The 27981-nt window shown below is 37.4% G+C and overlaps 1 protein-coding gene across 2 annotated transcripts in view; it reads left to right on the forward strand.

Annotated features, from left to right (window-relative positions):
* The window catches only part of LOC107669711 (USP6 N-terminal-like protein), a 67597-nt gene extending 44414 nt beyond the window's left edge, over positions 1-23183 (forward strand). For both annotated transcript variants that reach the window (XM_016462079.1, XM_016462078.1), the window contains 12 exons: positions 5267-5349; positions 6936-6975; positions 7801-7881; positions 11350-11457; positions 11885-11994; positions 13990-14038; positions 14468-14588; positions 15068-15162; positions 16779-16844; positions 16968-17067; positions 18135-18287; positions 19831-23183. In XM_016462079.1, coding sequence (XP_016317565.1) covers positions 5267-5349; positions 6936-6975; positions 7801-7881; positions 11350-11457; positions 11885-11994; positions 13990-14038; positions 14468-14588; positions 15068-15162; positions 16779-16844; positions 16968-17067; positions 18135-18287; positions 19831-21257 — 2433 coding nt within the window. In that variant the 3' untranslated portion in view covers positions 21258-23183. The remainder of the gene's footprint in view (positions 1-5266; positions 5350-6935; positions 6976-7800; positions 7882-11349; positions 11458-11884; positions 11995-13989; positions 14039-14467; positions 14589-15067; positions 15163-16778; positions 16845-16967; positions 17068-18134; positions 18288-19830) is intronic.
* Positions 23184-27981: the final 4798 nt, after the last annotated feature.

Below are 27981 nucleotides of genomic sequence, written 5' to 3' on the forward strand. Positions count from 1 at the left end.
AAATAAATTAAGGTAATCACTTCAGCTTTTGAAAGTCATATTATTTAATTACAATTATACAATTAATTTATACAAATAAATATTTTGGCACACTAAATGAGATGGCAGAGAAACTCTTATTCACCATTTAATTAGCTATATGAGAAAGTAGCTGAATGACACACCATCCTGCCTAAAATCTCTTTTTGTAAGTCATATGGATAAGAAACAAAATAAAGGTCAAGTGATAAGACGTTTTATTTTTGGATAAACTATTTTATTCACAACAATCTCTCTTAAAATACCTTATAGGGTTATGATAATCAAAACAGTCCTGAGCTAGATCAAACCAAACTAAAACTTTAATTAAATATTTTTTTTCCCACGAATAAAAAGATTTTATCATTAGCTAGCTCCACACTGGAGAGCTGCTTTAAAACAGAAAATCAAGTTGTAATTCTAACTGAAAGTGATACTGACTCTGGTTTTTCATGTTTAATACTGTAAAGCTGCTTGATTTAAGGCTATCTATTGCATAAAGTACTAAATAAATAAAAATGGAGTACTGAACTGCAGAGCTCGTGCAAACATCCACATTGCTGTAATCAGATGCGTTTTAAAATCTCACAAATTTTTGCTCACTCACTGTATTTTTGATTTTACAATGGGGTAATTTTGTTGCAGTAGCACAAGATAGCTTGATTTAAAACTTTGACTTGAATAAAAAATGACAAGTAAGCAGTCAGTAATAAAATAAGAACAAATAAAGAAATTACTAATGATAGCACAAATAAAAAATAACGATAGGCCTAAAAATGAAATAAATTGCTTTTTAGTTTTTCAGGTAGGTCTAACAGTAGGGCTATTAAGAAATTTTTTATTTTTTTATTTTTTTTTACCAATTATCCAAATAAAATGTGAAATAATTTCCAGTCCTAGAAAGCTATTATTATCAGAACACGTGCGCATAACATAGCGGTTAGAAGAAGATCAATGAATGAGAGGGCAGCGTTATGAGTTGCCCATATACCACACCATGTTACAGCACAGTAGGGCTATTGCAACAGAAACAATACTGTACTGCATAAATGTTTCCTGTCAGCTCGATTTTTGAGTGGACTTTGCTGTTTCGATGAGCATGAACGGTAGAGCCCTGCATTTTTAGCCCGGCCCTTACTTTTTTACGCCCCTCGGGCCGGGATTTGGGCCAATTTTCACGTCAGACGCGGGTCGGGCCTCGGGCCTGTTTTAGGCTTCTCCTTATTTTTATATTTTAGACATCCATCAATTAGTGATGAAAAAAAATGCAGCACTAGTGGAAACAACACGAGACCGTGCTGCCGCGACTGTCAAGAGCAGCTCGACAGTGTTTAGTGTCCCGCAGCAGCAGCATGTAGGTGCGTGCAGTCAGCGCAGCTGAACAGTTCTGCGTTCAAATTCACGCAATAGGCTTAAGCTTGCCGCAAAGCACCGACAAAAGTAATTACCATTAATGTCAGGGAGAAATAGTAAGGAAATATTTGAATTATTTACTAATAAACTAGTGTTTTCTTAGTCGGTGTCGCAAGGATGAAGTTGACTGTCCTTACTCGCCATCTCCTCATTAGACGTGCCTTTAGAGAGAAGTTTCCATTTTACGGATTATGATTCTAATAAAAGAGTTTTTGTTTTTGATTTGTTTTATTTCGTTAAGTAGTAATTTAAAGCTTTCTATAGATATATGTATCATGTCTGTGAGGCATGCATTCACTGAGTTTTGGTCAATTTTTGTGAAGCGCTCCTGTTCAAGACGAGACGGCAGAAAGCGCATCATGTTTGATTTTTTTATTTTATAAAAGCACAACGTTTTGTTGATATTGTGAGTGCACACAAATAAAAGTAGACCCTTTACAGTTATGAATTATGTATTACTCTTACCTTTATGAGCAAAAATGACGGTGTATCCACTGAAAAAAATTAAAGTGATCGCGCTGTCACCTCCATGTCCTGCAAAGCGCGCTTTAGCTTGCACTTTCCGCACAAACTATTGGATATAGCGCACATTTATCTAGGTTCGACGTTTAAACATTGTTATATGCTTGAACTGTTTTATATCTATAGATTTTATTTTAGGCAAGTCGTGATGATTTGAGAAGGCTAAATTGATCAAACATAGGCTCACTGTCTGCCGCTGGCCGCTTGGTTGTTACTTTAAAAAACAAAAACTTATATTTAACGAACAAAAAATGCTCCAAAAGTTTTTTCTAAATTAACTTAATAAAAAAACGAAACGAAATATAATCACTTTGCCATTACATACAAAACTGAACTATTTTAATAGCTGAAACAGAAGTAGGCCCTATAAGATGTTTTGTACGGTGGCCGAGAGAGCTCAACGCGCTGCAACTTCAGAAAACACATGCAACTCGAAAAAGCACCAGCAAATCAAGAAAACATCTTCATCAGTTTGACAGCAGGTGCTGCAAATTCTCACTTCGCAAACAAATAAAGAAACGCACTGCAAATGCTCACAACACAACCAAATAAAGAATTGTATTTGCAGCGCGTTTCTTTGTTTGGTTGTGTTGTGAGTATTTGCAGTGCGTTTCTTTATTGTGTTGTGAGCATTTGCAGCGCATGTGTTGTCAAATTGATGAAGCTGTTTTCTTAATTTGCAGATGCTTTTTCTATTTGCAGTACATTTCTTTATTTGGTTGTGTTGTGAGCATTTGCAGCGCGTGTGTTGTCAAATTGATGAAGTAAATCAAGAAAACATCTTCATCAGTTTGACAGCAGGTGCTGCAAATTCTCACTTCGCAAACAAATAAAGAAACGCACTGCAAATGCTCACAACACAACCAAATAAAGAATTGTATTTGCAGCGCGTTTCTTTGTTTGGTTGTGTTGTGAGCATTTGCAGTGCGCGTGTTGTCAAATTGATGAAGTTGTTTTCTTAATTTGCAGGTGTTTTTTCTATTTGCAGCCCGTTGAGCTCTCTCGGCCACCGTAGTTTTGGGAGAAGGGGGAAAAAAGATGGGCTCGGGCCGGTAATTCTAATAAGCTGTCGGACACGGGCAGGGCTAGGGCCTAAATTTGAGGCCTGTGCAGGGCTTTAATGAACGGTAAATAAGTGGAGCGCTGAGTGGAGCGCACACGCATAGAGCGGGATAATATGCAGAGCGTCACACCACGTGAAAGTGAAACCTGAGCGGTGAACTAATTTTCGGCAGCCGGAATTTCGGTGCATCTCTAATTATTGGAGACATCAGAAATGGATATTATATAATGGATGCCTTTTTGAACATTTTAGCAGTTTAAAAATGTTTAAAAAATGATTTTTTTACATGGCACCCCGGTTGGGAAACACTGCATTAGGTCATATGAGATCAAACGACTACTCGACAACAAAAATATTTGTCGACAATTTTTTTTATTGTCGACATTGTCGATAATGTCGACTAATCGTTTCAGCCCTACTTACATTTTAGTACAATATTGTCAATGTGACTGTTTTTGCTCGATTTTTTTTTTACGAAAATAGTTCCAAAGTTCACACCATAAAAGCAGTGCGTGTATGATTCATGTACTAGCTATTTTTTTCAGAAGCCAAACATTATCTTTATACAGACTGAAATGGAAGTCTTTATTCATTACGAGTCTTGACATTGACCATAGATCACTTGTGAATTTTTATAGACATGCTAAGAAGTTGAAATGTCTGATTCATGAAGAAATTGTTCACTTTAGTAAGATATTTTTTTTTTTATTAATGGCAGACTGATTAATTAATGACGGACTGATTCACTGTCTTGTCACTGACATTGTTTAAATGTCAAATGTTAGCTAAATATTAAATGCAAACTACATGTAATATTGTTCTTGTGAGGTCATTTTATCAAGTGGCAAGATGAATAAATGCAGAAAGACATGAGAAAAAACCTTGGAGGAGGGGTACGTCCTTGGCGCATGTCGCAGGCCAAAATATTTCCCACAGCCATGTCACTGTGACATGCTATCAGATTATCATATCCCACTGTAGATTTATGCCTGACACACACACCAGAGGGTGAGACAGAGATAAATGAGTGTGTGCGTGTGCCCTTGATATGGCTTCTCTCTGTACCAGTTTATACTTTGTCTCAGATTCTCGATTTCTGTCATACTCATTCTTTTTTATAGCTCCCACTCTTGTTCTCGCTTCTGCGATTGATTCCTCCTGTTCTTTTCTCATTCTCCAGGCCTCCCAGATCTATTAAGACCTTCACATTTGCATTACGTTTAAATTTGCATAAATTTTCTTGCCAACATGACAAAGTGCACATATTGCATAGACAGTTAGTTTTTAGCCTGACAGGTTAATGACTTTTGGGATGAATGATTTTGTCAGTGGGTAAAGTGCTTCATCTTTGTTTTCATCTTTTTACATCTTATGTGACACATCTAAAATGTGACTCAAAAATTGTCATTAGTCAAACTGTGGATGTGCATAGAGTACACAAACTATTGAAAATGTGTCTATTAATAATTATTATTATTTTATTTACTATTATTATTAGTATTATTAATTTGTTTATAATATATTATAATTTATTTATTTATTATTTTGATTTATTTATATCAGAATTATTTTATTTTTATTATTTATTTATTTTTATTTTTTTTCACAAAATAGTATACAATTTTAATATTGTTTTTTATCGGTTATATATCAAAATAATTATTGGCTAATTATGATTATGAATCGAAAATAGTGCCAAAAGAAGCCACAGTCTGGAACTGAGAGTGAAGTGGAGCGTCAGATTTCATTCCCCACTCAAAGTGAAGTAATCAATCCGCACCAGCTCCTCTACAGGACTTTTTTTATGTTTTGCTCCCTAAAGACAAATTTTAAATGAAGTCTCTATGTTAAGCAGCTCGGAATTAACCGCACAAGTTTAACCTTAGAAAAAGTTTAAATTTAGAAGAAGAAAAAACTGTGTATGTGTGGTCAGAACACGACCCATGTGTTTTTCTTCTTTCGTAAACACACTGTTCTTACGCAAGGATGATCTGTTTCTGCCCCAGGCACCTCTCTCTGTATTTCTCTCTCTTTTAATTGTTTACTGTTTACTGTTATACTGAACCTGTCCACATTCTGTCCACCCCTCATTACCTGCCTTAAATATGTATGAATAACGAATTCACAGTTCACAGTGGAGCCATATGCTTTGAGAACTCAACTCTTCAGCAACTGCGCACACACACATACTCATTAAAACTGTGTCTCAACTGATGTGTGCTCACAGCTTTGTGTTATTTGTGCTTTCAGGGTAAAGAAAGTGCGGAGGTGGAGCCATGGGAGGAGGCCAATTTTGATCTGTATAAAGCGGTGGACCGCTTCGGATTCCTGCAGTAAGAAACGTGCATTTTTCTGTTCTGAGTGAGGAGATGCAGGTACTGGAGAAACCCTAGCTCAGAGAGTCTGAGCATTCACTGTACACCCTTATCTGGATGTCTGTCTGCTCCTTCGGCCTCTCCTGTCTTCTCGTTTCTCCTCTCTTCACACCCTGGCAGGGAGGTTTGTGGCTTACCCAGGCCCCTTAAACAGCAGTGCACTATGAGATATTTATAGGGTGCCACATGTGTTTGGCAGATCATGACTCTATAATTGTAGGGGCAGAGAGACTGGAGGAAAGAAAAACGGCTACAAAAAAGACAGTAGCAGAGAGAAAAAGACTGAACAAGATTGAAAGATAGGTTGCAAAACTGGAAAAGTCCAAAGAAGTATATGGTGATGTGAGGTAGACCTGACTTGGCAACACATGCCAGTGTTTCTTACAGTTTTGTTTTTTGTTTGCTTTGTATTTTGTTTTTATTTTTTTATTTTGTTTTGCTTTCATTTTTTGTTGCTCCGTTTTATTTTTGTTTGTTCTGTATCTTAAGTTTTTTGTTTGTTTTGTTTTGTTTGCTCTGTATTTTTTTTTAATTTTGTTTTGCTTTCATTTTTTGTTGCTCCGTTTTATTTTTGTTTGTTCTGTATCTTAAGTTTTTTGTTTGTTTTGTTTTGTTTGCTCTGTATTTTTTTTTAATTTTGTTTTGCTTTCATTTTTTGTTGCTCCGTTTTATTTTTGTTTGTTCTGTATCTTAAGTTTTTTGTTTGTTTTGTTTTGTTTGCTCTGTATTTTTTTTTAATTTTGTTTTGCTTTCATTTTTTGTTGCTCCGTTTTATTTTTGTTTGTTCTGTATCTTAAGTTTTTTGTTTGTTTTGATTTGTTCTTTTGTTTTTATTTTGTATTTTTTGCTTTTTTTGTTTTGTTTTGATTTTTGTTTGCTATATTTATTTATTTATTTTTGTTTTTTGCTTTGGTTAGTTTTAAATAAAATACCGTATGAACAACGAGTCAGTAATTACACTGATTGAATTGTCACTAACCTTACAAATTCACACCAGATTTTGGTCACAATACTGCCTTAGAGTCTAGCTGCCTATGTAGACAAAAAGGAAGCTCACTAGGGTTTGGAACAGAGCCTTAATGTCATGTCACAGCTTCCCTGGGTTACCTCATGGATATCTCAGAGCAGATCCAAACTGGCTGCCATGGGAAACAATCATTTCCTGTTTGTGTAGCTGACTAAGATCTCGCACTTTGAACAGATTCAGGGGTGGGGGTCACGGGGGCATCGTTACTAATAGTGATGTTTATTTATTCACTTCCTGTGGAACAAAGTCATTCCTTTTTCAGTAATATATGCGAGGAACCAAGATTTGACGTCAGCAACACGAACCAGTGTATGATTTATTGATGCGATTTCTCTCCCTGTACGGCCATTGTGTTATGTGAGCAGTGGGCAGACATTAGTGGCTATTTGAGACCATAAATCTCTGAGAGAGAGTCCAGTAGTCTGACTAAAACACTTGATTTGTTTCAACAGAAGAAAATTGAATTCAGTCTGTGTGTATTTCCCTTTTATAATGTGATGTGATTTGTCTTTCACAGTGAGGATGAGCTTCCAGTGTATGACGTAGTGGAGGAAAAGGTGAGTCAAGTGCTGTATTTGGCCAACCTAATACTTTCATAGTGCATCTGTGAAAACTTGTCCACAGTGTTTCATCTGGAAAACTAGAGCAAATACATCAGTAGGATGAGAAAAATACTTTTAAATACATTATAAACATTTTCATCAACAGGTTTTAATTAAGCAACATAAGATTTTTATGAAACGCAGCAGAGTTGTGTTTTGTGATTTATCACAGTTAAAAATAAATTCTCACTACAGCAACCCAGAAATCACTTTATTTCCTGTGTAGAACTGCAGAATATATAATATGTAAAATATATGCATGACATAAGATTAGAAAACAATATATAAAAGTATGTGGCATTAATTGTAAAGAAAGCTAGGGCACCTGTCTGAACTTGAGCTGACTTCATACAGTATACATCTACTAAAAATCCCCTTGTCACCAGTTGGCTAAATGTAAATGCAAAAATGACTCAAATAAGTGACTTAAATTCAAATTTAGATTTTTTTTTTTCACACATTTTTCATGACAGAAAGCACTTAAAGTGTCAGGTTATAGAGTAATAATGAGCTCTAAATTGGAGAAACAGTAACATTGTTGCCTCAGAGGCCATTATGTTCTTGTAGAAGAAAAGCAGAGAAGATATTCAAAATTACCTTTTTGTTTGGGTGGCCTCCTAAATTTTAATATGGTTGTTAATCTAATACTGCTTTCTAGATCTCACTGAAATCCATTTTCATTAAAGTCCACTTAGTGTTGCCTTAGATGAAACATTTAGGTGAGTTTTTGTCTCTTTCATTTAATTTATTGTACTGTGTGTTTGCACTTCGTCTGCTTAGCAAAAACATCTGGAAGTGGAGAGAACGACAAAATGGCTGAAAATGTTGAAGAGCTGGGAGAAATACAAGAACAGCGACAAGGTGCGTGTCCTTCATAAACAGACTGTAACTCTCTGAAGGACTTTGAGAAAGTCCGTTTTTCTCAGTCTTTCGTCTTGTGTGCGTAAATGGCTAAAGTTCCCTTTGGCTGTCTCTGTCCTGTGTATTGGGCGTCATTGGACCGGTCCCCTAAGAAAACCACTGTCCTGCTTCAACTGAACAAAATCTGTCGGTTTCTATCCATCTATGTGTTTGGACATCTTCAGGCAGCTGTTGGCGTGTTAAATTGTATTTCTGTCCATTAGCAGTGTCTAGTGTGAAATGAAACTTTTCCATAGCACCTGAGGTGGTGCGTGACAGGTGTGCAGTTTATTAGAACTGATTTCAAGAAGTTTATTCAGAGTAGAACTGATTATTACTTCTTCTTATTAGTCCAGTTAGATCTATTAGACTGTCACTCTGTGTCTGCACTAAATGAGCATAAACAGCATCTAAAGCACAACAAAACTGTCTACACTTTTTTTAGTAGCACTGCACAGCTACTCCAGCTTCTTAAACTTGAGATTACAAATATATGTGTGGATTAATAGTATTTAAACTTCTGTATCCCTGTTAAAATAGTAGGAAACGAGGACAGTGACACATTTTACTGTCGCTCAAGCTTGAACCTAATTGGTCAATTGTTAGGGAATATTCAGAGGTCAGCTTCAGCACTTGCAGTGTAGACAACCTCAAGCTAACATCGGCTGCTTCTGGTGTCATTCAGAGTCCTCTTATTGCGAAAAAAAATCGCTGATGACATTACATTCATAGATATGATTTCATCAACAACGGAAATGCATACCATAATGAGCTGTAGCGACTGGCGGTGACCTGGATTTGCATGTAGACAATAACTGAAAAAAATATTACTCTGAAGTGATTTGGGAAATTTTATTTCTCTTGACCTGAGGTGGAAGGTCAATACCCAGCTTGATTTCCTCTGGCATTCAGAATAGATTGGGGCGACCTACGATCACGTTAGCCACTGGAACCACCGTCTAGCTCACGCTATCATTGACGTTTCATCTGAACTATTTTGCTGTTTTTCAGTATTTGGCCCAAGCCACAAGTCTTGCATTTTAAAGATGGTGTCAGTTTGAAATGTAAAACAAATTTTCTTGAATTGCTCGTATGCGAAACAGCTCATCCAGATAAATATATGAGTATTTTATGTTTTTGCATTATTTAGTTGTGTTGTTTAACTGTCCATTATGGTGACTATCTACTGTAGGTAGATCATTTATATAGTTTTATAATCCTATATAACAGGGATTCTCAAACTTTTTGTCAACTAAACCCATTTGTCTTAAAGTATTTACTTGATTTACCCTCTGAGATTTTATGTTAATATTTCAGTAATTTAATGTGGTTCTGATTTCACTGTGCCACACACACTCACTCCAAAGACATCTTGTTCAACGAGTTTTGTTTTTTTTGTAGAACAGATGGAGTCATTGACTTCTTACACATCCACAATTACAAAACCAATCCCCTGTCAACAAACACATTTAACCACACAAGCAAACACACACAGACACCTGCCGATTTGTAATGTCTCGTTTTAGTCAAATAAACCAACAGCCTTAATTGCCTCATTTTGCCGAGATTAGAGGCAGAAACACACACACACACACACAGTCGTTGGGTTTGTGGCTGTGGGATATGTGCCCACTGCTGTCTGTCAATAATCAGCTCCTCAAGAGCCTCCCGAAGATTATTAATATTGTCGTTACCATTATAGTAAATGAACTACTCGGCAGCCATCAATTCACACACACACACACACACACACATTCATTCATACATACATGGAAGGGCCCTGAGGGTGGAAGAGACGTTCAGGAAATCACGTAGTGGCAGTAATGTGGACAGATGAGTGCAGGAAACAGAAGAGTGTTCATTCCTCTCTTTCACCTCACAACCCCTCCACAGTCGTACATCTCTCTCTCTCTCTCTCTCTCTCTCTCTCTCTGTTCCAGCGGGTGAGTTTAATTGTAGCTGAGAGACGATTCATGCCGGCCATTAGCTTTTGTGGTTTCAGCATTTGCTTTTGAGCTTTGAATCTGCCCTCTGATGGGAGTTTAATCTTTACTGACTGCACAATTACCTGTGAGAGACACAGACACACAGATGTATTCCATAACTCTGCTATTGAATGCGTTTAGACAGCGTGATGATTATCCATATTGAGGGTGTCCTAATAACCAGGCCAGCGGTATCTGTGGCCACATCATTGAAGTCATATTATATATTGTGTATATAAACCCTGTTCCCCTTCTTTTTCTTTTCAATAGTTTGCATATCATGCTTTCTGCTGACACTCTCAGTTCAATTTAACATATTCCACCTTCGATTCATAGCTATTATTCTCCCAAACTCAGCACAGGAAATTTGGAAAGTCTGCTAATTTTGTCATCTGTCTCTGATACAGTTGTCTATATTCCAGATTGCAGAGAGTTAATGACATGACACTTCTCTTAAACAAATAAATAAATAAAAAAATAAGAAAAAAAAAATATATATATTATTGTATATTATTGTATAACATATATATATATCAAGTCTCTGTACATACTAATTTTATTTTTAATATATATATTTTTTAATTCATTTAATTAATTGTAATGTTTTGGGTGAAGCATAAATGGTGTGACATAATAAAGAAAAAAGTCTTAAATTAAGTAGTTTTGCGTAATTTTATTGTTTCATTTTAAAAATGCAGTTTTGTTAAAATGTTATGTATTCCAATATATATATATATATATTTTATTTGGTAACATTTTACAATAAGGTTCCAGCTATATTTAATGCATTAACTAACAATGGACAATACATGTGTTACAGTATTTATTAATCTGTGTTAACATTAGTTAATAAAAATACAACTTAATTAATGTTAGCTCAGGTCCATTAACTAACATTAATAGATACAACTTTTCATTTCAGTAATGTATTAGTAAATGTTGGAATCAACATTTATTTAACCAACTAATTGACTAAGATTTCTAAATGCTTTAGAAGTATTTTTCATTGTTAGTTTATGTTAACTAATGTAGTGTGGAAACAAAAATATTAAGCAGCATAACTGTTTACATTGATAATAAAAATAAATGTTTCTTGAGCATCAAATCAGCATGTTAAAATGATTTCTGAAGGATCATGTGGAACTGAAGACTGGAGTGATTGCTGCTTAAAATTAATCCGGAATAAATTACATTTTAAAATATATGAAAATAGAAATTGTTTCACAATATTGCTGTTTTTACTGTATGTTTTATCAAATAAATGCAGTCTTGATGAGCATAAGAGACTTATTTCAATAAACATTTAGTTAAGTTAACTTTTTAACTCACAAATGTATTTATTTATTTGTTTATTTATTTAATAATGACTTCAATGTGTTCACTCACATGGTTGAGGTTTAGAGTTTTCTTGAATTCTAATCGTGTTTTGTGTGTGTTTGTGTAGCTGGTAAGGAGGATCTATAAGGGAATTCCACTGCAGCTCAGAGGTCAGGTTTGGTGTTTGCTGCTCGACATCCCCAAAATCAAGGAGGAGAAAAAGGACTTCTATGAGGTAAACGCAGTTTCTCCATTCCAGCATAGGCATGGCTTTCTCAAGAGCTAGTTTATTCCACAGAAACGAGTATGCGTGTATGTGTGAGAGAGAGGCAATCACAAACTTTTTGCTTAAATATGACTTTCTAAAATAGCCGACCCCTGAGGTTTGCAATGTAACACTTATGTGGTTTGACACACACACCGCAGAGGGAAATATCACTCCAAACGGACAATAGCAGCTTTACTAAAGCCCTGCAGCATCCAACTTGACAGAAAACATGATTTGCAGTCTGCATTCCCTTTTAACTGGAGGTTTTTGTGTGGCAGAAATCATGCTTTGGTCTGTGAGCGTATCGTTAGATTCATTTGTGGCCTGCAGAGTGTTGTTATATAGTTAGTTATATTTATTATGAACTCCATGAACTGTTTTTGTCTTTCCCCAGAAACTGAAGATCAGAGCCAGGGGGTTGTCTCCGGATATTCGTCAGATTGATCTGGATGTGAATCGTACATACAGAGATCACATCATGTTCATGCACCGCTATGATGTCAAGTGAGCATCCAAACATACACACCAACAAAAAAGAACACAGGAGGTTTAAATGCAACTGGCCACAATAGGCAATGCCAGTTGACCATTAGAGCCCCTTGGCCTCTCTGAATATAGCCTGAGTCCTCCATGCCCCTCACCACATTGCATAAGCTGACCAATGGGGCATCTAGGCCACTCGGCACGAACAGCACAAGCTTCCCACTATCGGGTACCTTGGCCCTCCTGCAAGCTGACCGCTAAGCTCCCAGGCCCTTTGGCACATACACGTCATAAATCTCTTTTAAGCAAGATGTACATGCATGACAAAATGAATAGCAGTATCATGCATCAACACCTTCCAAAAAATGTAGTGTGAGTAGAGTAAAAGTTAGGTTAGGTTTATTATTTATTTATTGAAGTTATTGTTGTTTTGTTTCTTTTTGGATTTGTTGTTTATTGTGTTACATGAGAAAAACATTACAGAAAGTAGCTTTAGAAAGAATATTTTCTCTTTTTTTCTTTTTCATTTTAATTTTTAATTTTTTCATTTTATATCTTTGGGTGAACTATCCCTTTAATATTATTTTTTTATTACTATGAATTTTTTATTTTTATTTTCAGATTGTTTATTAATATGTACTGTATATATATATATTAAATGTAATCATGAATAAATGAAAATAATGAAATGAAAAATAAATAATAAATGAAATGATACTCTAAATAAAAAACTAAAACTGCCAGTAGATGGCAGCATATGTCTTAATGAGTCATTCATTCATTCATTCATTTGATTGTTCAAATGGCTGATTCATTCAGGAAAGAAGTAAATGGCTCTCTATATAAATGGGCCATTAAATCATTGGTTCACACAATTCTTTCAGAACGCGAATTCATTCAGAAAACTGTGCGTTGTTTGGTTCTGCTGTGGCTTTAATAGGTAATATATGTGATTGGCAGAACTGAGCAAAAATAGTCAATAGTCTAAAATATAACACAATATTAAGTTCTTATTTATTGAACTGTTGTATAAAATCAGTATCTCATTTGCACTTGTGCTACTTGGGACAAAAACAACACTGGTGTGATATTGCACTCGTTAAATGCGTTAAAAAGTTTAACTCGTACATTTTTTTTCCATAACTAATTAATTAGATTAACGTGTTAAATCGACAGCCCTAATTATTATTATCATTTTTTAAATTATTATTATTGTTAGTTATTATTATTATAGGCTAAGTTTATTTTTGTTTGTTCATCTGGTTAGGTTTTTTTTTTAAATTCTGAGTTATTGAAGTATCCAAACATTATGTCTGGTTTTGTTTTTTTGTTTTGTTTTGTTTTTTTCTTGTTTTTGTTTGTTTTGATTTTGGATTCTAAACAAGGTATTGAAGTATCTAAACATTTTGCATTTTGTTTTGTTGTTTTATTTTAATTTATTTAATTTATCATTATTATTATTATTATTGAATTCTGAACAATTAATTCAAGTATCCAACCATTTTACTGCAAATATTGCATACATCGTTGTGCTTTATCAGGCTTTCATACTGAATTGCTTTGCTGATGAAGGGTTTTTTTTATGTAGGGCTTTAATCTGTGTCTGTGTAAAATATTTTTTTTTTCCCTCTGAGATGCTTCCATTTCTCATGGCCATAAAACTGCTACATTTAACCAGCATATGAAATGGAAAAGTTGAGAACGCAATGGTGAGAGAGATGCCCACACCCCACCATTTCTCTTCGAGTTACTGGTGTATTGAATTGTGACAGGGCTAAAGCGCCCATATTGACTGATGTGACATTTACCTGTGGAGATTTGAAAGGGTAAGATCATTCTCACAGTGTGGCCTTAGACATGCATAGGGGAAGAAAAAAAAAAACAATGAGACAATGAGAGAGGGAAAGAACAGAACATGTAAAAATGTGCAAAACCTAATGACCCATGGCATATAAAATAGAAAAACAGAATTGATTCTTTGACCATAATTGTTTTGTACGTGCTTGTGCGTTTCAGGCAGCAGGATCTGTTTCATGTGCTCACAGCATATTCTGTATATAACGCGGTGAGTAAAATATACCCACAAATATTGCCATGTTGATTCCAGTTGACGTCACAATTATTGAATTAAAATGCTACCTCAGTAGCAATCATTTTATGAGTATGTGCTTGCACTTGATTTATGTGTGGAAGGAACCTACACACTATGGATTCTCTCTCTCTCTCTCTCTCTCTCGTGTGTGTGTGTGTGTGTGTGTGTGTGTGTGTGTGTGTGTGTGTGTGTGTGTGTGTGTGTGTGTGTGTGTGTGTGGTGAGTAAAATATGCCCACAAATATTGCCATGTTGATTCCAGTTGACGTCACAATACTGAATTAAAATGCTACCTCAGTAGCAATCATTTTTATGAGTATGTGCATGCGCTTGATTTATGTGTGGAAAGAACCTGCACACTATGGATTCTCTCTCTTCTGTGTGTGTGTGTGTGTGTGTGTAGGAGGTGGGCTATTGTCAGGGCATGAGTCAGATCACTGCTCTGTTACTCATCTATATGAATGAGGAAGATGCTTTCTGGGCACTGGTCAAACTGCTGTCTGGACAGAAACACACCATGCACGGTACACACACACACTTTTACTCATTCTAGAAAAGTGGTATTCAACTCATGTTGAATAGTTGTTGTAGTAATAATAATAATAAAAAAGTAATAATAATAATACTAGTCATTCATATTTAGAAATTGCAAAATACAAGTTTTATAAGGGAAAAGGAAATGCTTGCCTTTATTAGTATTATTAATCCATACAGTCAACATTTATATAATTAAATAAATATATAAAATGAACATAGGCTATGCAGCTTGTTGTAATATTAATACATTTAAATTTTAATTAAATTTTTTTCTATGATAAATTTTGGTACTGTGTTGAGTCACCACTTGATGTCCAATGTACAATCTGGGTTGTAAAGCAAAATGAGCAAACCACTAAGCTACAACACTCATTTCATGATTAAGTCTTAAATTCTGTATATTGTAAACATGCACATCACATACAAGTTTTGTACCATATTGAAAAATGTTGTTGTGTTCGTCTAGGTTTCTTTGTACCAGGGTTCCCTAAACTCATGCGCTTCCAGGAGCATCATGAACGTATCCTGCAGAAGATGATGCCTAAGCTCAAACAACATCTAGTAAGACACACAAACACCTCCAAAACATCATGCACTATTCAAAAAGTGGGACAGCTGAACTTTGGGCCACTTCACTTGTAGAAAAACTCATGTAGTATTACTTCACGGTACACATTACTTGCTTCTAAGACTTTTTTGTTCATGTAGATATTTTGTCCTGATTAACACTTGTGTCCTTAACAGGGGTGTGAAGTAACAAATTACAAATACTCACGTTACAGTAATTAAGTAGTTTTTATCAGTAATTGTACTTTTTTGAGTAGTTTAAAATTTGTGTACTTTTACTTTTACTTGAGTACATTTTAAGTGATGTATCGGTACTTTTACTCCGCTATTTTCCTCCGTTTGTGGTCGTTACATGCTTATTTTAATTTTATTTTTATACATCAACGTGATTGGATAGAGAGATAGTAATAGGTCTCGTGACTTTCGTCAAATCAAATCGTGCATAGAAAACTTTAACCACCAACTGTTTATCATGGCTGCTGGAATGCATTCCGCATGCTGTCTCAGTGGCCTTACACATGATTTTAAATCGATTTTTTTCAAACTTTATGATTTAAATTGGGATGATTGTATTGAGAATAACTTTCATCTTTTCTTCAACTGAATACTGTTTCCGTGCTGTTTTGATGTATTTTAAAGAGTTGGCAGTCAAAATTAAAACTGCTGGATGAAAGATATTCTTCATTCTTTGACAAATAAGATAATGTGAATTACAGAATATACAACGTTTTTAAAATATATAAATTGCGGTGTACAGCGTTTATTATGAGGGGGTAGAATCCACAGCTCAGTACTCACTACTCAATACTCATGAGTACTTTTAAATAGGCTACTCTTTTACTCTTACTCAAGTAGTTTTTTTGGACAAGTACTTTTACTCTACTCGCACTACATTTTTTGGAAGGTAATGGTACTTTTGCTTGAGTATATTTTTTCAGTACTCTTTCCACCACTGGTCCTAAATTTAATTTTCACAATGTCCGAAAAGCTTCATATCCAGTCTTATTTTTGGCCTATATTGTGTTCTTTATTTGTCAGTGTATTTGTCTCTTTTCTGAAATGAACCTGAGCAGCTGGCCAACCCAAAGCGCTGGTGTAACAATGAATTCACAAAGAAATGCCAGCCTTGGATTCATTAAAGGGCAGAGTAATTAATAAAAGACATTTTTTTTAATTTTTTTTTATTTATTAATTCATTATTTGTGTGTGAGAGTCAGTCTTTGATGTGAATGGATTAGCAAGGGGATAAAAGAGAATGATAAGCTTCACTCATTAAAGTGTGTGTGTGTGTGTGTGTGTGTGTGTGTGTGTGAGAACATATGGCTTTGTTCCCAATAGTATACAGTACAACCGTAGTACTTGCTTAACATTTTTTGCTGAAGTGAAGAAGCAATGCAAAGAGGTCTTGAAACAAATGTGTAGCTTACTACAGTTTTTAAGCATCCACCATTGCACATTGTGTATTTTTTCAAGTTTAAAAAAGTATATACTGTGCAGTATGTTGTACACTAGTATATAGCGTATGTTTGAATGAATAAAAACATTTCTTTTTTAATGTATGTTTTGATACCATGAGCGTACAATACCTGTCCCTTTGCTGCCCTCTACAGGATAATCAAGAGGTGTACACCAGCCTGTACACTATGAAATGGTTTTTTCAGTGTTTCTTGGATCGGGTATGCACTCTTTAAACATTATTTCTGAGCACATTATTATTTTGTTATTATTTATATTATTATTTGTTGTCCAGTGTGAAACCTTACTGATTTGAGTGCATTTATTTGTTTTTGATTGAATAGACTCCATTCACGCTCACGCTGAGAATATGGGATATTTATATTCTGGAAGGAGAGCGAGTTCTGACTGCGATGTCTTACACCATCCTCAAGCTCCACAAAAGTAATGATTGTGTGTGTGTGTGTGTGTGTGTGTGTGTGTGTGTGTGTGTGTGTGTGTGTGTGTTGTAGTCAAGACCACCTAATCCGAGACCAAGACCAATGTGTGTTGAGGCCAAGACCAGACCAGCACTACTCAAATTCGTCTGAAAGATCCACATTTACTGCCTGAGAAATGTCTTATTTTTAATCATTAAATACAATTAGAATTATTAGACACTATATAGAGCTCTATATAGATTGTAACCAATCAAATTCAATCACTAACAACAAAATTCATCTTTGCACTGAAGTGGTGGCACAGAAACTTTATCTGAATTGGTACAATTACAAATGCATAAATAATGTTGAGAATTGCTCTTTTGATATTGCTTAATTATATCATATGTTTTAATATAAAAATCCAGTTCTCATACAAGTACTGTTTTGCAACAATATCTTGAATTTTCTGGGTATTTGTATGAATATACATATTTCTAGTCATGCTATATAATATTTTGGGTGAGTGGGGGGGGCCTTTAAATATTTTTGTGGACAATAGGGGGCTTTGAAGTAAAACATTTTGAGATCCACTGGTATAAATCAGATTATTTATTATTGTTATTTAGTTATTTAATTAGTCGTTGATTGCATTTAAAGCAGGAAGTTTTACATCCAGTCACATTAATGATGTTAACAAATAAATCAGACAATGCACTGGCAATTTAGTGATATTCCCAGAGTTGTGGTCTTGATCAGTCTTGAAACAAAACTCAAGTCCTTTTAGTCTGAGACCAAGACAAGACCAAGTACAAATGTGTAAGACTTAAGACCTTTCTCAAGACCGAGACCAGTCTTGAGTACTACAACACTAGTGTGTGTCTCCTCAAAAACCCATCATAAAAGCTAAAATGTTTAAATTCAGATTCTAAATATAAATATAACAAAAATGTATCAATGTGCAAAATAAACCCTGAAAGGACTTGATGGCAGCTAGACAGTAATTGTAATTAGTTATAATTAGTCTGTGATTCTTCAGAGACGTTGAACATCCCATTCTAATAGTAACTACTCTGTGTGTTTGTATGTTAGAAATGCTCTTGAAGTTGTCCATGGAGGAGCTGGTGAAGTTTCTGCAGGTGACTTTGTCAAAGGATTTCTTTTTTGAGGATGACTTTGTGATAGAGCAGCTTCAACACTCCATGTCTGAGCTCAGACGATCTAAACTGGAGCTGCCACCTCCAGGTATTTTAAACACACACACATGCACTGAAATCTTGGCAAATCATAAAATGTATGGCTGTGTGTCACCACCCATAGAGGGACACATCCTACTGCACACACTCCTTTATCTCAACGCACACACACACACACTCATTCACTGCTGCTATGTACTGTTTGTCTAATCTGCGTTCTCTCCCTTTCGCTTCAAACATAGCCTCTGCTTACACTAGTGGGTCTGGGAAGGGGGGGCGCCAACCCTCCTACAAAACCAACCGGTGGGCAAAAAAGCACTGACTACTTTATCTGTCAATCAACCGACCATTCGTTCGTCTACCCCCACTACACACATGTCCCTTCCCCTCGTTTGTTTCTCTGTCTCTCACAAAACCTGGATTGGGGAGGTTAACCAAAACGTTTGTCACAAAAATATGCTATGGGGTACTGTACGTTACAAACATGTAAAAGGACAGTTATGATGAATACATTTATGAATGAGTACAATGGATACGACTTAAGAATATAAAAACACACAAGTCAGTAGATAGAAGTGTCCAAAATTAACTTTTTGCCACCCCTGCCACTGGCAAATGTATTAAGTAGATGATAAGGATCGAGAACCATAGATATTCTTTACTGGCCTTGAAACTTTTAACATGGGTATTTTTGTATGATAGGGTATTGTATCGTTAGCTTAGCAACATGCTAACACCAAACTATTGAAATCAATTCTGAGTCAAGTCTCCTGTTCAATTTGCATGAGAAACCATGAACAAAAAGTCTTGATTTAAACCATACATGCCATGCATTTGGCCAGCGACTCGCTTTTGGTGATCGGCAAATCTTAATTTTGGACCCGAAATATGATAACCAGCACCTTTGGAGGTGTTCATGAGTTTGTGTGTATTTGACGTTTGCGTTCCTCAAGCCACTTCTCAATGCACACCAATATCCGCCCCCAACCATCAGTATCTGTTTGTAAACGTTCATCATTTCCTTGACTTTTTCTTCAGTTTCATTCACTGCGAACGTGAATATTGTGCATATGCTGTGTGTTCCAAAATGTACCTAACACATCTTTTCTCTACATGGTTTATATGTTCACAGTCAGGCTTGAACTGTAAGTGTTGTGATAATATTTTCATTTATATTTTTAGCTTCTTGACTCAGTGTTCCCAATCTGAGCATTGATTTGACACCAGCCGTGGATGTTTGTGGTTTCATTTTATTTGAACAAAGTGTCAACTGTAACTCTTGTTTTATTTGGCAGTTTTGTTCTTCTAAAAGACATTCAGCTGCATGAGTCTTGCACTTCAGTGTTTGTTATATTCTGATGGTATAAAGACTCCATGAAATGTGGTTGCATTTTATTGGTCAGAAATTTGTATACGCCCTTAAGTGCAAGAGGAGTCATCAATGTTTTGGTCTGTTTCAAAGGAAGAGACAGATTGTAAATTTTGAATGCAGATGAAGTTCGTAAAAAGTTTTGATTTCATGGGGTCTTTAATACTTGGCATTTCTGTACTGATGTTAGCTCTGATTGGCTATTCTGCTATCACCCATGCAGGTAAGGATGATGAGTTTCCTAAGAAACCATTAGGTCAACTTCCTCCTGAGCCTCCAGGATTGGCAGCAGCAGCAACGAATCATATGGCTAACGGGCAGCCGGCCGGGAAGACAGTTGAGGGCCTTCCCCCTCGTGTTTCGAGCCCTGCCGCAAGCGTCAGTAAACAAGCAGAGTCCAGTCCTGTCACTGATGGAACACCAAAGAGGTACCAAGAAAGTCGGCCACCCAGCTCATTGGACAGGGTGCCTCATCCAGACAAGAGTGAGAGGGATCGACGAGGTGTGGACATTCAAAAGGAACGAGTCCCAACCCACATGCCCAACAGCAGCTCAACAGGTGGTGGGAAGGTGCTGACCCAGAATCAGGCGAATCACAACTCCAATGCTAGATCCAGCATGCGCAGGGACATTGCACCTCGCTGGGTCAAGCCTTCAGAGGGCAAACTGGAAGCAGTCAAGGCTGCAGCACGGGAAAGCCAGTTGAGTCTAACTATGGGTGTTCCACCCTCGCCCAGCTCCCCAACTCCAGAGGCGGCCACTGGGGCACAGCGCAGGCCCCATTCACGAGCGTTTGTTCCAGGCTCCAACCGTGCCTCCAATGCCTCGCAATACGACAATGTCCCAGGACCGGATGGAGAGGTTATGGAGATTATAGAGCTTGAGAAACCACCCTCTCGCCCCGCCCCCAGACCGTATATTGGGCCTTCTTTGAGACAGGGCAGTCCCACCCATCTCCCTAGTGATGGAACTGGCGTCTCTCCCTTTAGAATGCCCAAACAGAGCATGATGCAGTCCAAACCAGAACCCCGTGCACCTCTGCACTACCCACCTGGCATGACTCCTGTCTACACTCCCTACGTTTCTGATTCTCGGTCTGAGGACAGACTATACGGGCAGCCGTACGCCGAGCAAATTTACGCAACTACGGGACGTGGCTCATGTAACCCTTCGCCTGAGAAAACACTGATGAACAACAGCTACTTAACCTACCGACGGCAACCGCCAAACATGCCCCCTCTCAGGGTTGCTCCGGCTGAGCTTTCGTCCCAGATAGACAGTGTTGGCGAGGGCGGGTATTACATGCGACAACCCACCCGGCTGCTGGGCTCTTCCCCTTACCCGCCCACAGAACTGCGTTATGAGGCACACAGACAGAAAGAGGGCTGGTATGGGGACATGGAGGCGGGGCCTCCACGGTCTCCTGTGGGACTACCTCGATCTCCCAGCTTCCAGAAAGCTCAGCTCTCTCCCATTCACCCTGTTCAGGAGTTTAACTTTGCACCTGCAAATATCTCTGACTCTGTGCTCCATTTCAGAGGACCCTACCAAGAGCTCTCCAGCAGGCAACAGCTCCCCCCACTGTTTGGTGGAACACACTACAGGCAGGCGCAGGAGGCCTTTGCAATGCAGGAGTCCATGCTGCTCTGAGAGGGGCAGACAGGGGCCAAGATAGAGGGATACACTGTATGAGTGATGGCTAGCAAGCAGTTTTGTGTTGGTTTAATGTTGTTTGCATTCTGTTTTGTTTGTTTGTTTGTCTGGCAAGTCTTACCACATCAAAGACTGACTGAAGAAATTCACTTTTGTTTTTGTTTGTACATTTTTGTCTGTAAAATAACCATTAACTGCTGATGTGAGTTATATAACAAAGCTTAAATGTGCAAAGAGAGATTTTTTTTGGTTCCTTTGGTTAACACACTGAGATATTTAAATAGAGTTATGGAGAGTCTTTTTCATATGGACAAACGCAGTTACTGATCAATTATCATCTATTTTTTTAATGCATTTCAGACATAAACATACTTTAGAGGACACGTTATTCCTTGATTGTGAATATATATTTTTAAGAACAAAGATTTGTATAAGTTGGATATGTATATTATAAACAACTGTAACAGTGAACGTAATCGCTGTTTGACAGAACTTTTCAATGCATCACTACAGTGTTCAAGTGAAAGTAAGAACCTTGTTTGTAAGGCTTGTGTTTTGAGGTTATACATAAAAATGCAGATAATTAATCTTAAATTGAAAGGGAATTTTAGGGGGTATGTGTGTTCTCAAAATCTGTTGCACTGACCAGCAAGTAGATATCATATTTTCAGTTCATCAAGGTAACAGATCAATAACTGATGAGACCAACTGATGCCAGATCTTGAATTAAAATTATAAAAGCTGCCTTGGATGTGACCAGCAAAACATGACAATTGTGTTATTGTCATTAGCAGAGACGTCTGTAGCAAAGGGTGAATTTAAGTAAATTGGGCCCCTTTGGACAGTTAAAGTGGCCCAATTTACCCAAATCATCCGAAAAATGTCTGTCTGTGATGCCAGTGCAAGTTATGCAATTAGTTACCGAATCACAAATCTGTTCAGTAATTCAATAATATGGCTGGTAGTTTGTAGCATGCAGCTGCTGTATTAAGGTGGTTGTACCTGTGCTGTTACTCAGTGGAATTATTTTAAAAAAATCAACTTCAACTTTTTTACAACAGATTATCAAATTCAAATTTCACAAAAAGCACAGGTGTTATACATTATAACACAATCAAGCTGTACAGCTCATTGAATCTCTGCAGATCTACTGGCAAATTTTCCAGTCCGTATTTCAGTCCACTCTTTTGACCCACTAACCTGTTTTTGAGTGAACCCATTTAATTTTATGTAATTACATTTTTTTATTTTCAAATCAGTACTATAGTAATTAACCAAGACAACATAAGTAAATTAGCAGAAGTGCACACCTGTTCTGCAAACCTTACGGATGTATTTCAGTAAGGTTTAGGTGAGGCTGTTAAAGTTTTTTTTTTTTTTTTTTTGGGATTTGATTTGATTATCCATTTGCATGGAGCCGTTATTGGCATTGCTTCCTCCAACCACATGGACATTGTTTATCATCTAACTTAATGTTATTCACTAAACATTACTTCCAATGTACCTTGACTTATCCCCTTTTTTTTTATTGGCCAACTTGACTTGATTTTATGGCAGGGCAACACTACCAACTTATTTCACACATTCATTTATACACACCAGTATGTTTGCTACTGAATATGTAGCAAATGGGTTATTTAATAATACACCCTAATGACCGGTCCAAACATTTACATTTATTAATTTAGCAGACGCTTTTATCTAAAGCGACTTGCAGTTGAGGAATACAACAAGCAATTTACCATAAGATGGCAATAAATACGAGAAGTGCCCTTTATACAAGGTTTCAGTCATCTCATCGTTCAAAATAGTAAAAGCAAGGACAGGAAGGGATAAAGGATAATAACACGATAACTAGAAGTCGCTTTGGATAAAAGTGTCTGCCAAATGAATAAATGTAAATGTAGAATAGAAAAAGTGAAGGCATAGATTTTTTTTTTTTAATTATTATTGTTATGAGGAGGCAGTTAGATGCTCATTTTATTGAAATATCAATAATAAGATTTTCATCTACTATAAACTTTAACATCATTGTCTGTAAAGCTCATTTGATTTGAAGCAATATGTATTATCAAAAGCCCTATACAAATAAAAAGGATTTGACAGAAAAAAAAAACAGAAAAAAAATGCTCACGGAAGAGATGAGTTTTCAGTTGTTTCTTGAAGATTGTGAGGAATTTGGCTGTCCTGGTGGAGTTAGCTAGGTCATTCCACCAACAGGGTGCAGTGAAAGAAAACATCCTAGAGAGTTATATATAACTCTCTGCGATCTCTGCAATGGGACCACGAGCAGCCACTCATTTACCGACCGCAGGTTTCTGGAGGGGATGTAGACGAGTAGGAGAGAGTGGAGGTAGGAGGGTGCGGAGCCCGTGGATGTTCTGTAGGCAAGCACCAGTGACTTGAACTTGATGTGAACCGTGACTGGAAGCCACTGCAAAGAGATGAGAAGTGGTGTGACATGGGCTCTTTTGGGCTCATTGAAAACAAGACGTGCTGCTGCATTTTGAATCATTTGAAGAGGTCTGATTGCACATGTTGGAAGTCCAGCCAGAAGAGCATTACAATAGTCCAGCCTAGAAATTACAAGGGCCTGGACGAGAAGCTGTTGTTGCATGCTCTGTTCGTAAGGGTCTGATCTTCCTGATGTTGTGTAGTGCGGACCTGCATGATCATGCTATTTTTGCAATATGATCTTTAAAGGTCAGCTGATCAGTCGTGGCCTAATGGTTAGAGAGTCGGACTTGTAATGCTGAAGTCTCAGGTCCAGCAAGGATTGTAGGTGGGGAGAGTTAATGTACAGTGCTCTCTTCCACCCTCAATACCACGGCTGAGGTGAGACCCTTGAGCAAGGCACTGAACCCCCAACTGCTCCCCAGAGGCCGCAGCAATATGGCTGCCCACTGCTCCGGGTGTGTGTTCACGGTGTGTGTGCACTTGGATGGGCGAAATGCAGCGCACAAATTCTGAGTATAGGTCACCATACTTGGCCACACATCACTTCACTCACTCACTCACTCACTCACTCACTCACTTAATCATCAAGGATCACCCCAAGATTACTGGCCGAACACAATGGGATTATCGTTGCGGAGCCCAGTTGGATGGTAAACTGGTGCTGTACTGAATGGGTGGCTGGGAAGATGAGAAGCCAGGTTGCCAGGTTGTCTTTGCCAGGTTGAGCTGCAGGTGATGTTCTTTCATCCATGCTGAGATGTCCGTCAGGCAGTCTGAAAATCGAGTAGGTATTGTTGGATCATCTGGTTGAAATGAGAGGTAGAGTTGTGTCATCAGCACAGCAATGGTAGGAAAACCCATGTGCCTGAATGATGGGTCCCAGTGATGTAGTATATATAGAGAAGAGGAGGGGCCCAAGAACTGATCCTTGAGGAACCCCAGTGACCAGTCGATGATATTTGGATACCTCTCCTCCCCAAGTCACCCTGAAGGACCTACCTGTGAGGTAAGACTCAAACCAATGGAGTGAAGTTCCAGTGATGTCCAGCGATGAGAGGGTGGACAGAAGGATTTGATGATTAACAATGTAGAATGCAGCAGATAGATCTAGCAGAATGAGAACATGAAAATTTGGACTCAGCTCTTGCATCACTCCATAGTGCTTCAGTGACTGAGGGCAAGGTGGTTTCAGTCGAATGGTCACTTTTAAATCCAGATTGGTTATTGTCCAGCTGGTTGTTCTGTAAGAGGAAGGAAGACACTTGGTTGAACACAACGCGTTCAAGTGATTTTGCTATGAATGGGAGGAGAGACACACAGGGCCTGTAGCTTTCAAAAAGTCAGGTGCCTAGTGTAGGTTTTTTAAGTAGTATGGTTACCTGAGCCTGCTTGAATGCTGTGGGGAAAATACCTGTGAGAAGAGATGTGTTGATGATGTGTGAGTAAATGCAGAAGTGCAGGTGAAATAGCTTGTAGGAGATGTGAGGGGATTGGGTCTAGAGGACAGGTGTTATGGTGGCTGGAGAGGATAAGTTTAGAGACTCAATCTTCTGTAAGAGGAAAGGAGGAGGAGAGAAGATGGTCAGCTGAGTGAGTGTTTGCTGTGAGTTCCTGGGTGAGTGGAGTTGAGAACTGACTGCTGATGGATGTGGTTTTGATTGTGAAGTGATTAGCAAAATTGTCAGCAGTTAAAGAGGTGGTGGGAGGTGGTGGAACTTGTTACGGAAGAAGATAGTTTTGGCAGCGTGAACTTTGGTGGAAAATGAACATTGCAGTGATACCTCTGGAATCAGCAATACCTGCTGAGATCAGCTGAATCTTTTGATTTGCTCCATTTTCTCTCCGCTGCCCTTAGTTGAGTCCGATGCTCACGGCGGACCTCGGTTAACCAGGGGTTCGAGAGAGTAGCACGTGCTGGTCTGGAGGAAATAGGACAGATATTGTCTAGGCAGTGAGTTAGGGTTGAAAAATAACGGATCTGTGGAACAATTCACATCTAATGATGAGAAATGTGTGGGGGTGGGAAGAGAGGATGATACTACAGAGGAAAGTCGAGAAGGAGATTTCATCTAAACAAAACTGGCAGAGGGGTTGGTGGTGCGGAAGGAGGTAGATGTAGATTAAAAGTAATAATGAAATGATCCAAGACATGCAAGGGATTGACCAAGATGTTATTTGTGATACAATTGCATGTAAAGATGAGGTCGAGCTGGTTACCTGATTTATGGGTACCAGTACCAGTTATGGGTACCAAACAGCTTTCAGAATGCTCCACGCAGCACACCGTCCTTATGTATCCCTTTGTGATCTTGTCTGCTATTCAGAATCGTATTGATGCAACAAAAAAAAAACTTTATTCCCATGTCTTGTACATGAACAAGCAAGCTAATTTATTCTCTGCTCTAGCGTCAAATTTTTTTCCTTCTTCCAGGCTTGTCATTGCAGTATAATAGCTGGTTTAGTACACTTCATTTTGACATAGCATTCCATTTCAGATTGTTTAATTGAATATGTCCTTGGTAAACTACTAAATGCAGCTTAATTTTCAGAATTTCCCTTCTCTAATAAAACAACATGGGGTTCTTTAAAAAAAAATGTGGCTTCCATTTTGTCTGTGTGTGTGACACTAAGAAATATGACATTGTGATCTCGACTTGTTTGATGGATGTAATGTGTGAGATGTCATTCAATTCTAAAGACTGGAAAATATCTGGATGCATGTTCTTCTTACAACCACCAGATGTCTCCTTCTGCATAAACACATTGTGCAATTTGATACTAGAGATCTATTTCAAACTTAACAATTCATGAAGATGAAGGTAAGGGTGGTGCAGGACTTTACTCAGTATAAAAGTTTCATCTTCATTGTGACTTTATTTTAATTGAACTTTAATTTAATTTTAATGTCCTTGAACAAACACAGACAATAAAGTGCAGGCCCAGATGGCAAAGTCTGTGTTTTTCCACCCACTAGATTGTACATTTTGGTCAAAACCTTTTAGATGTAAGATGAAAAACTTGACATGTAGAGCACGGCGCTAGTAAAATTAAGGTCATGTTCACAATTCCCAGACACTTACTAATAAATGGGACTGTCATATGGAAACTTCTCATATTTATTTTTCTATACACTGCATTGTATTGTAACCTGAGCAAATACTGTTTTGATGATAGGAGTGATTGATGTTTATTATCTCATGATAAAGACAGCCTAGGCCATTGTTTTCATTCCCCATGACTTCTTTGTCTCTGCCGAAAACAGACATGGAAACTGTATGTGTGTCAACCTTTTTTTTTCTAGAACAAACAAAGAGATGACTAGAAGAGTAGATTTTGCCTTCAGGTCACTGGAAACTATTTGTTGTCAAGTGTTTAAAATGACATAATTCATTGGCATCCTGTCAGTGTTTACCTATTGGTCTGTTGATTAATGCTGTCAAATTTGTTGATGCAACCCAACACATTGTTCATAAATGCTGACCTAAAAATGAGTAAACCAGTGGCCAATTAAAGGGCCAGACCCAGCTGAAAGAAACAACTTCAATCAAGTTTATTTTAGGTCTAGTTGCAGCTCATTTTTCTTTCTTCCTTGAAACAAAAATGTGAGATTTGAAGAATTTCCTTCAAGGTCTTTTACAAAACATGACAGTTCATAGATACCATAACTGTAAATGATGTTTAGGTTTATTTGGATAATAGTTTTAATTCATTAATTTTTTTAAGCATGTAACATACATAGCTTGAAACCTCTGTGGATGTGTACAGACACAGTGAACACCTCCAGACATCTGAGCTCACAGATTACCACATCCATGAACACACTCTCACACATGCAGCACAACATGAGACTAGATTGCAGCTGTCATGACTAATGATGTGCAAGAGCTATTATGTGGCTTTTTACATTGAGACTGGAATTATAGGCTTGAATGGACACAGATTTCCTCTTTACGGTGTTTCAAGATGGTGCAAGCAAACAAGTTACTCAAGACTCCTCTGCAGCGGCACCCTAACCTACATTTAAACTCATGTGAGTTAAATCTCATAGACTTACCTTCAAGGAGGGGCATGGACCATATCTGGAAACCAACTGTTTTGTTTTTGAACTATATGTAACCACTTAACTTCCATGCAACAGCTTAGCAGTGCCTTAATAACTACCCAGAACACCTTAGCAACCGGTCGCCATGATTTTGCCAAGTAAGACATGTTCCTGGATCAACATCTTTTGTTGATCCTGGATCAACATTACTGTCCAAAAATA

This window comes from Sinocyclocheilus anshuiensis, unplaced genomic scaffold, assembly GCF_001515605.1.
Source record: "Sinocyclocheilus anshuiensis isolate Anshui unplaced genomic scaffold, SAMN03320099.WGS_v1.1 scaffold548, whole genome shotgun sequence".
NCBI classification, from domain to species: Eukaryota; Metazoa; Chordata; class Actinopteri; order Cypriniformes; family Cyprinidae; genus Sinocyclocheilus; species Sinocyclocheilus anshuiensis.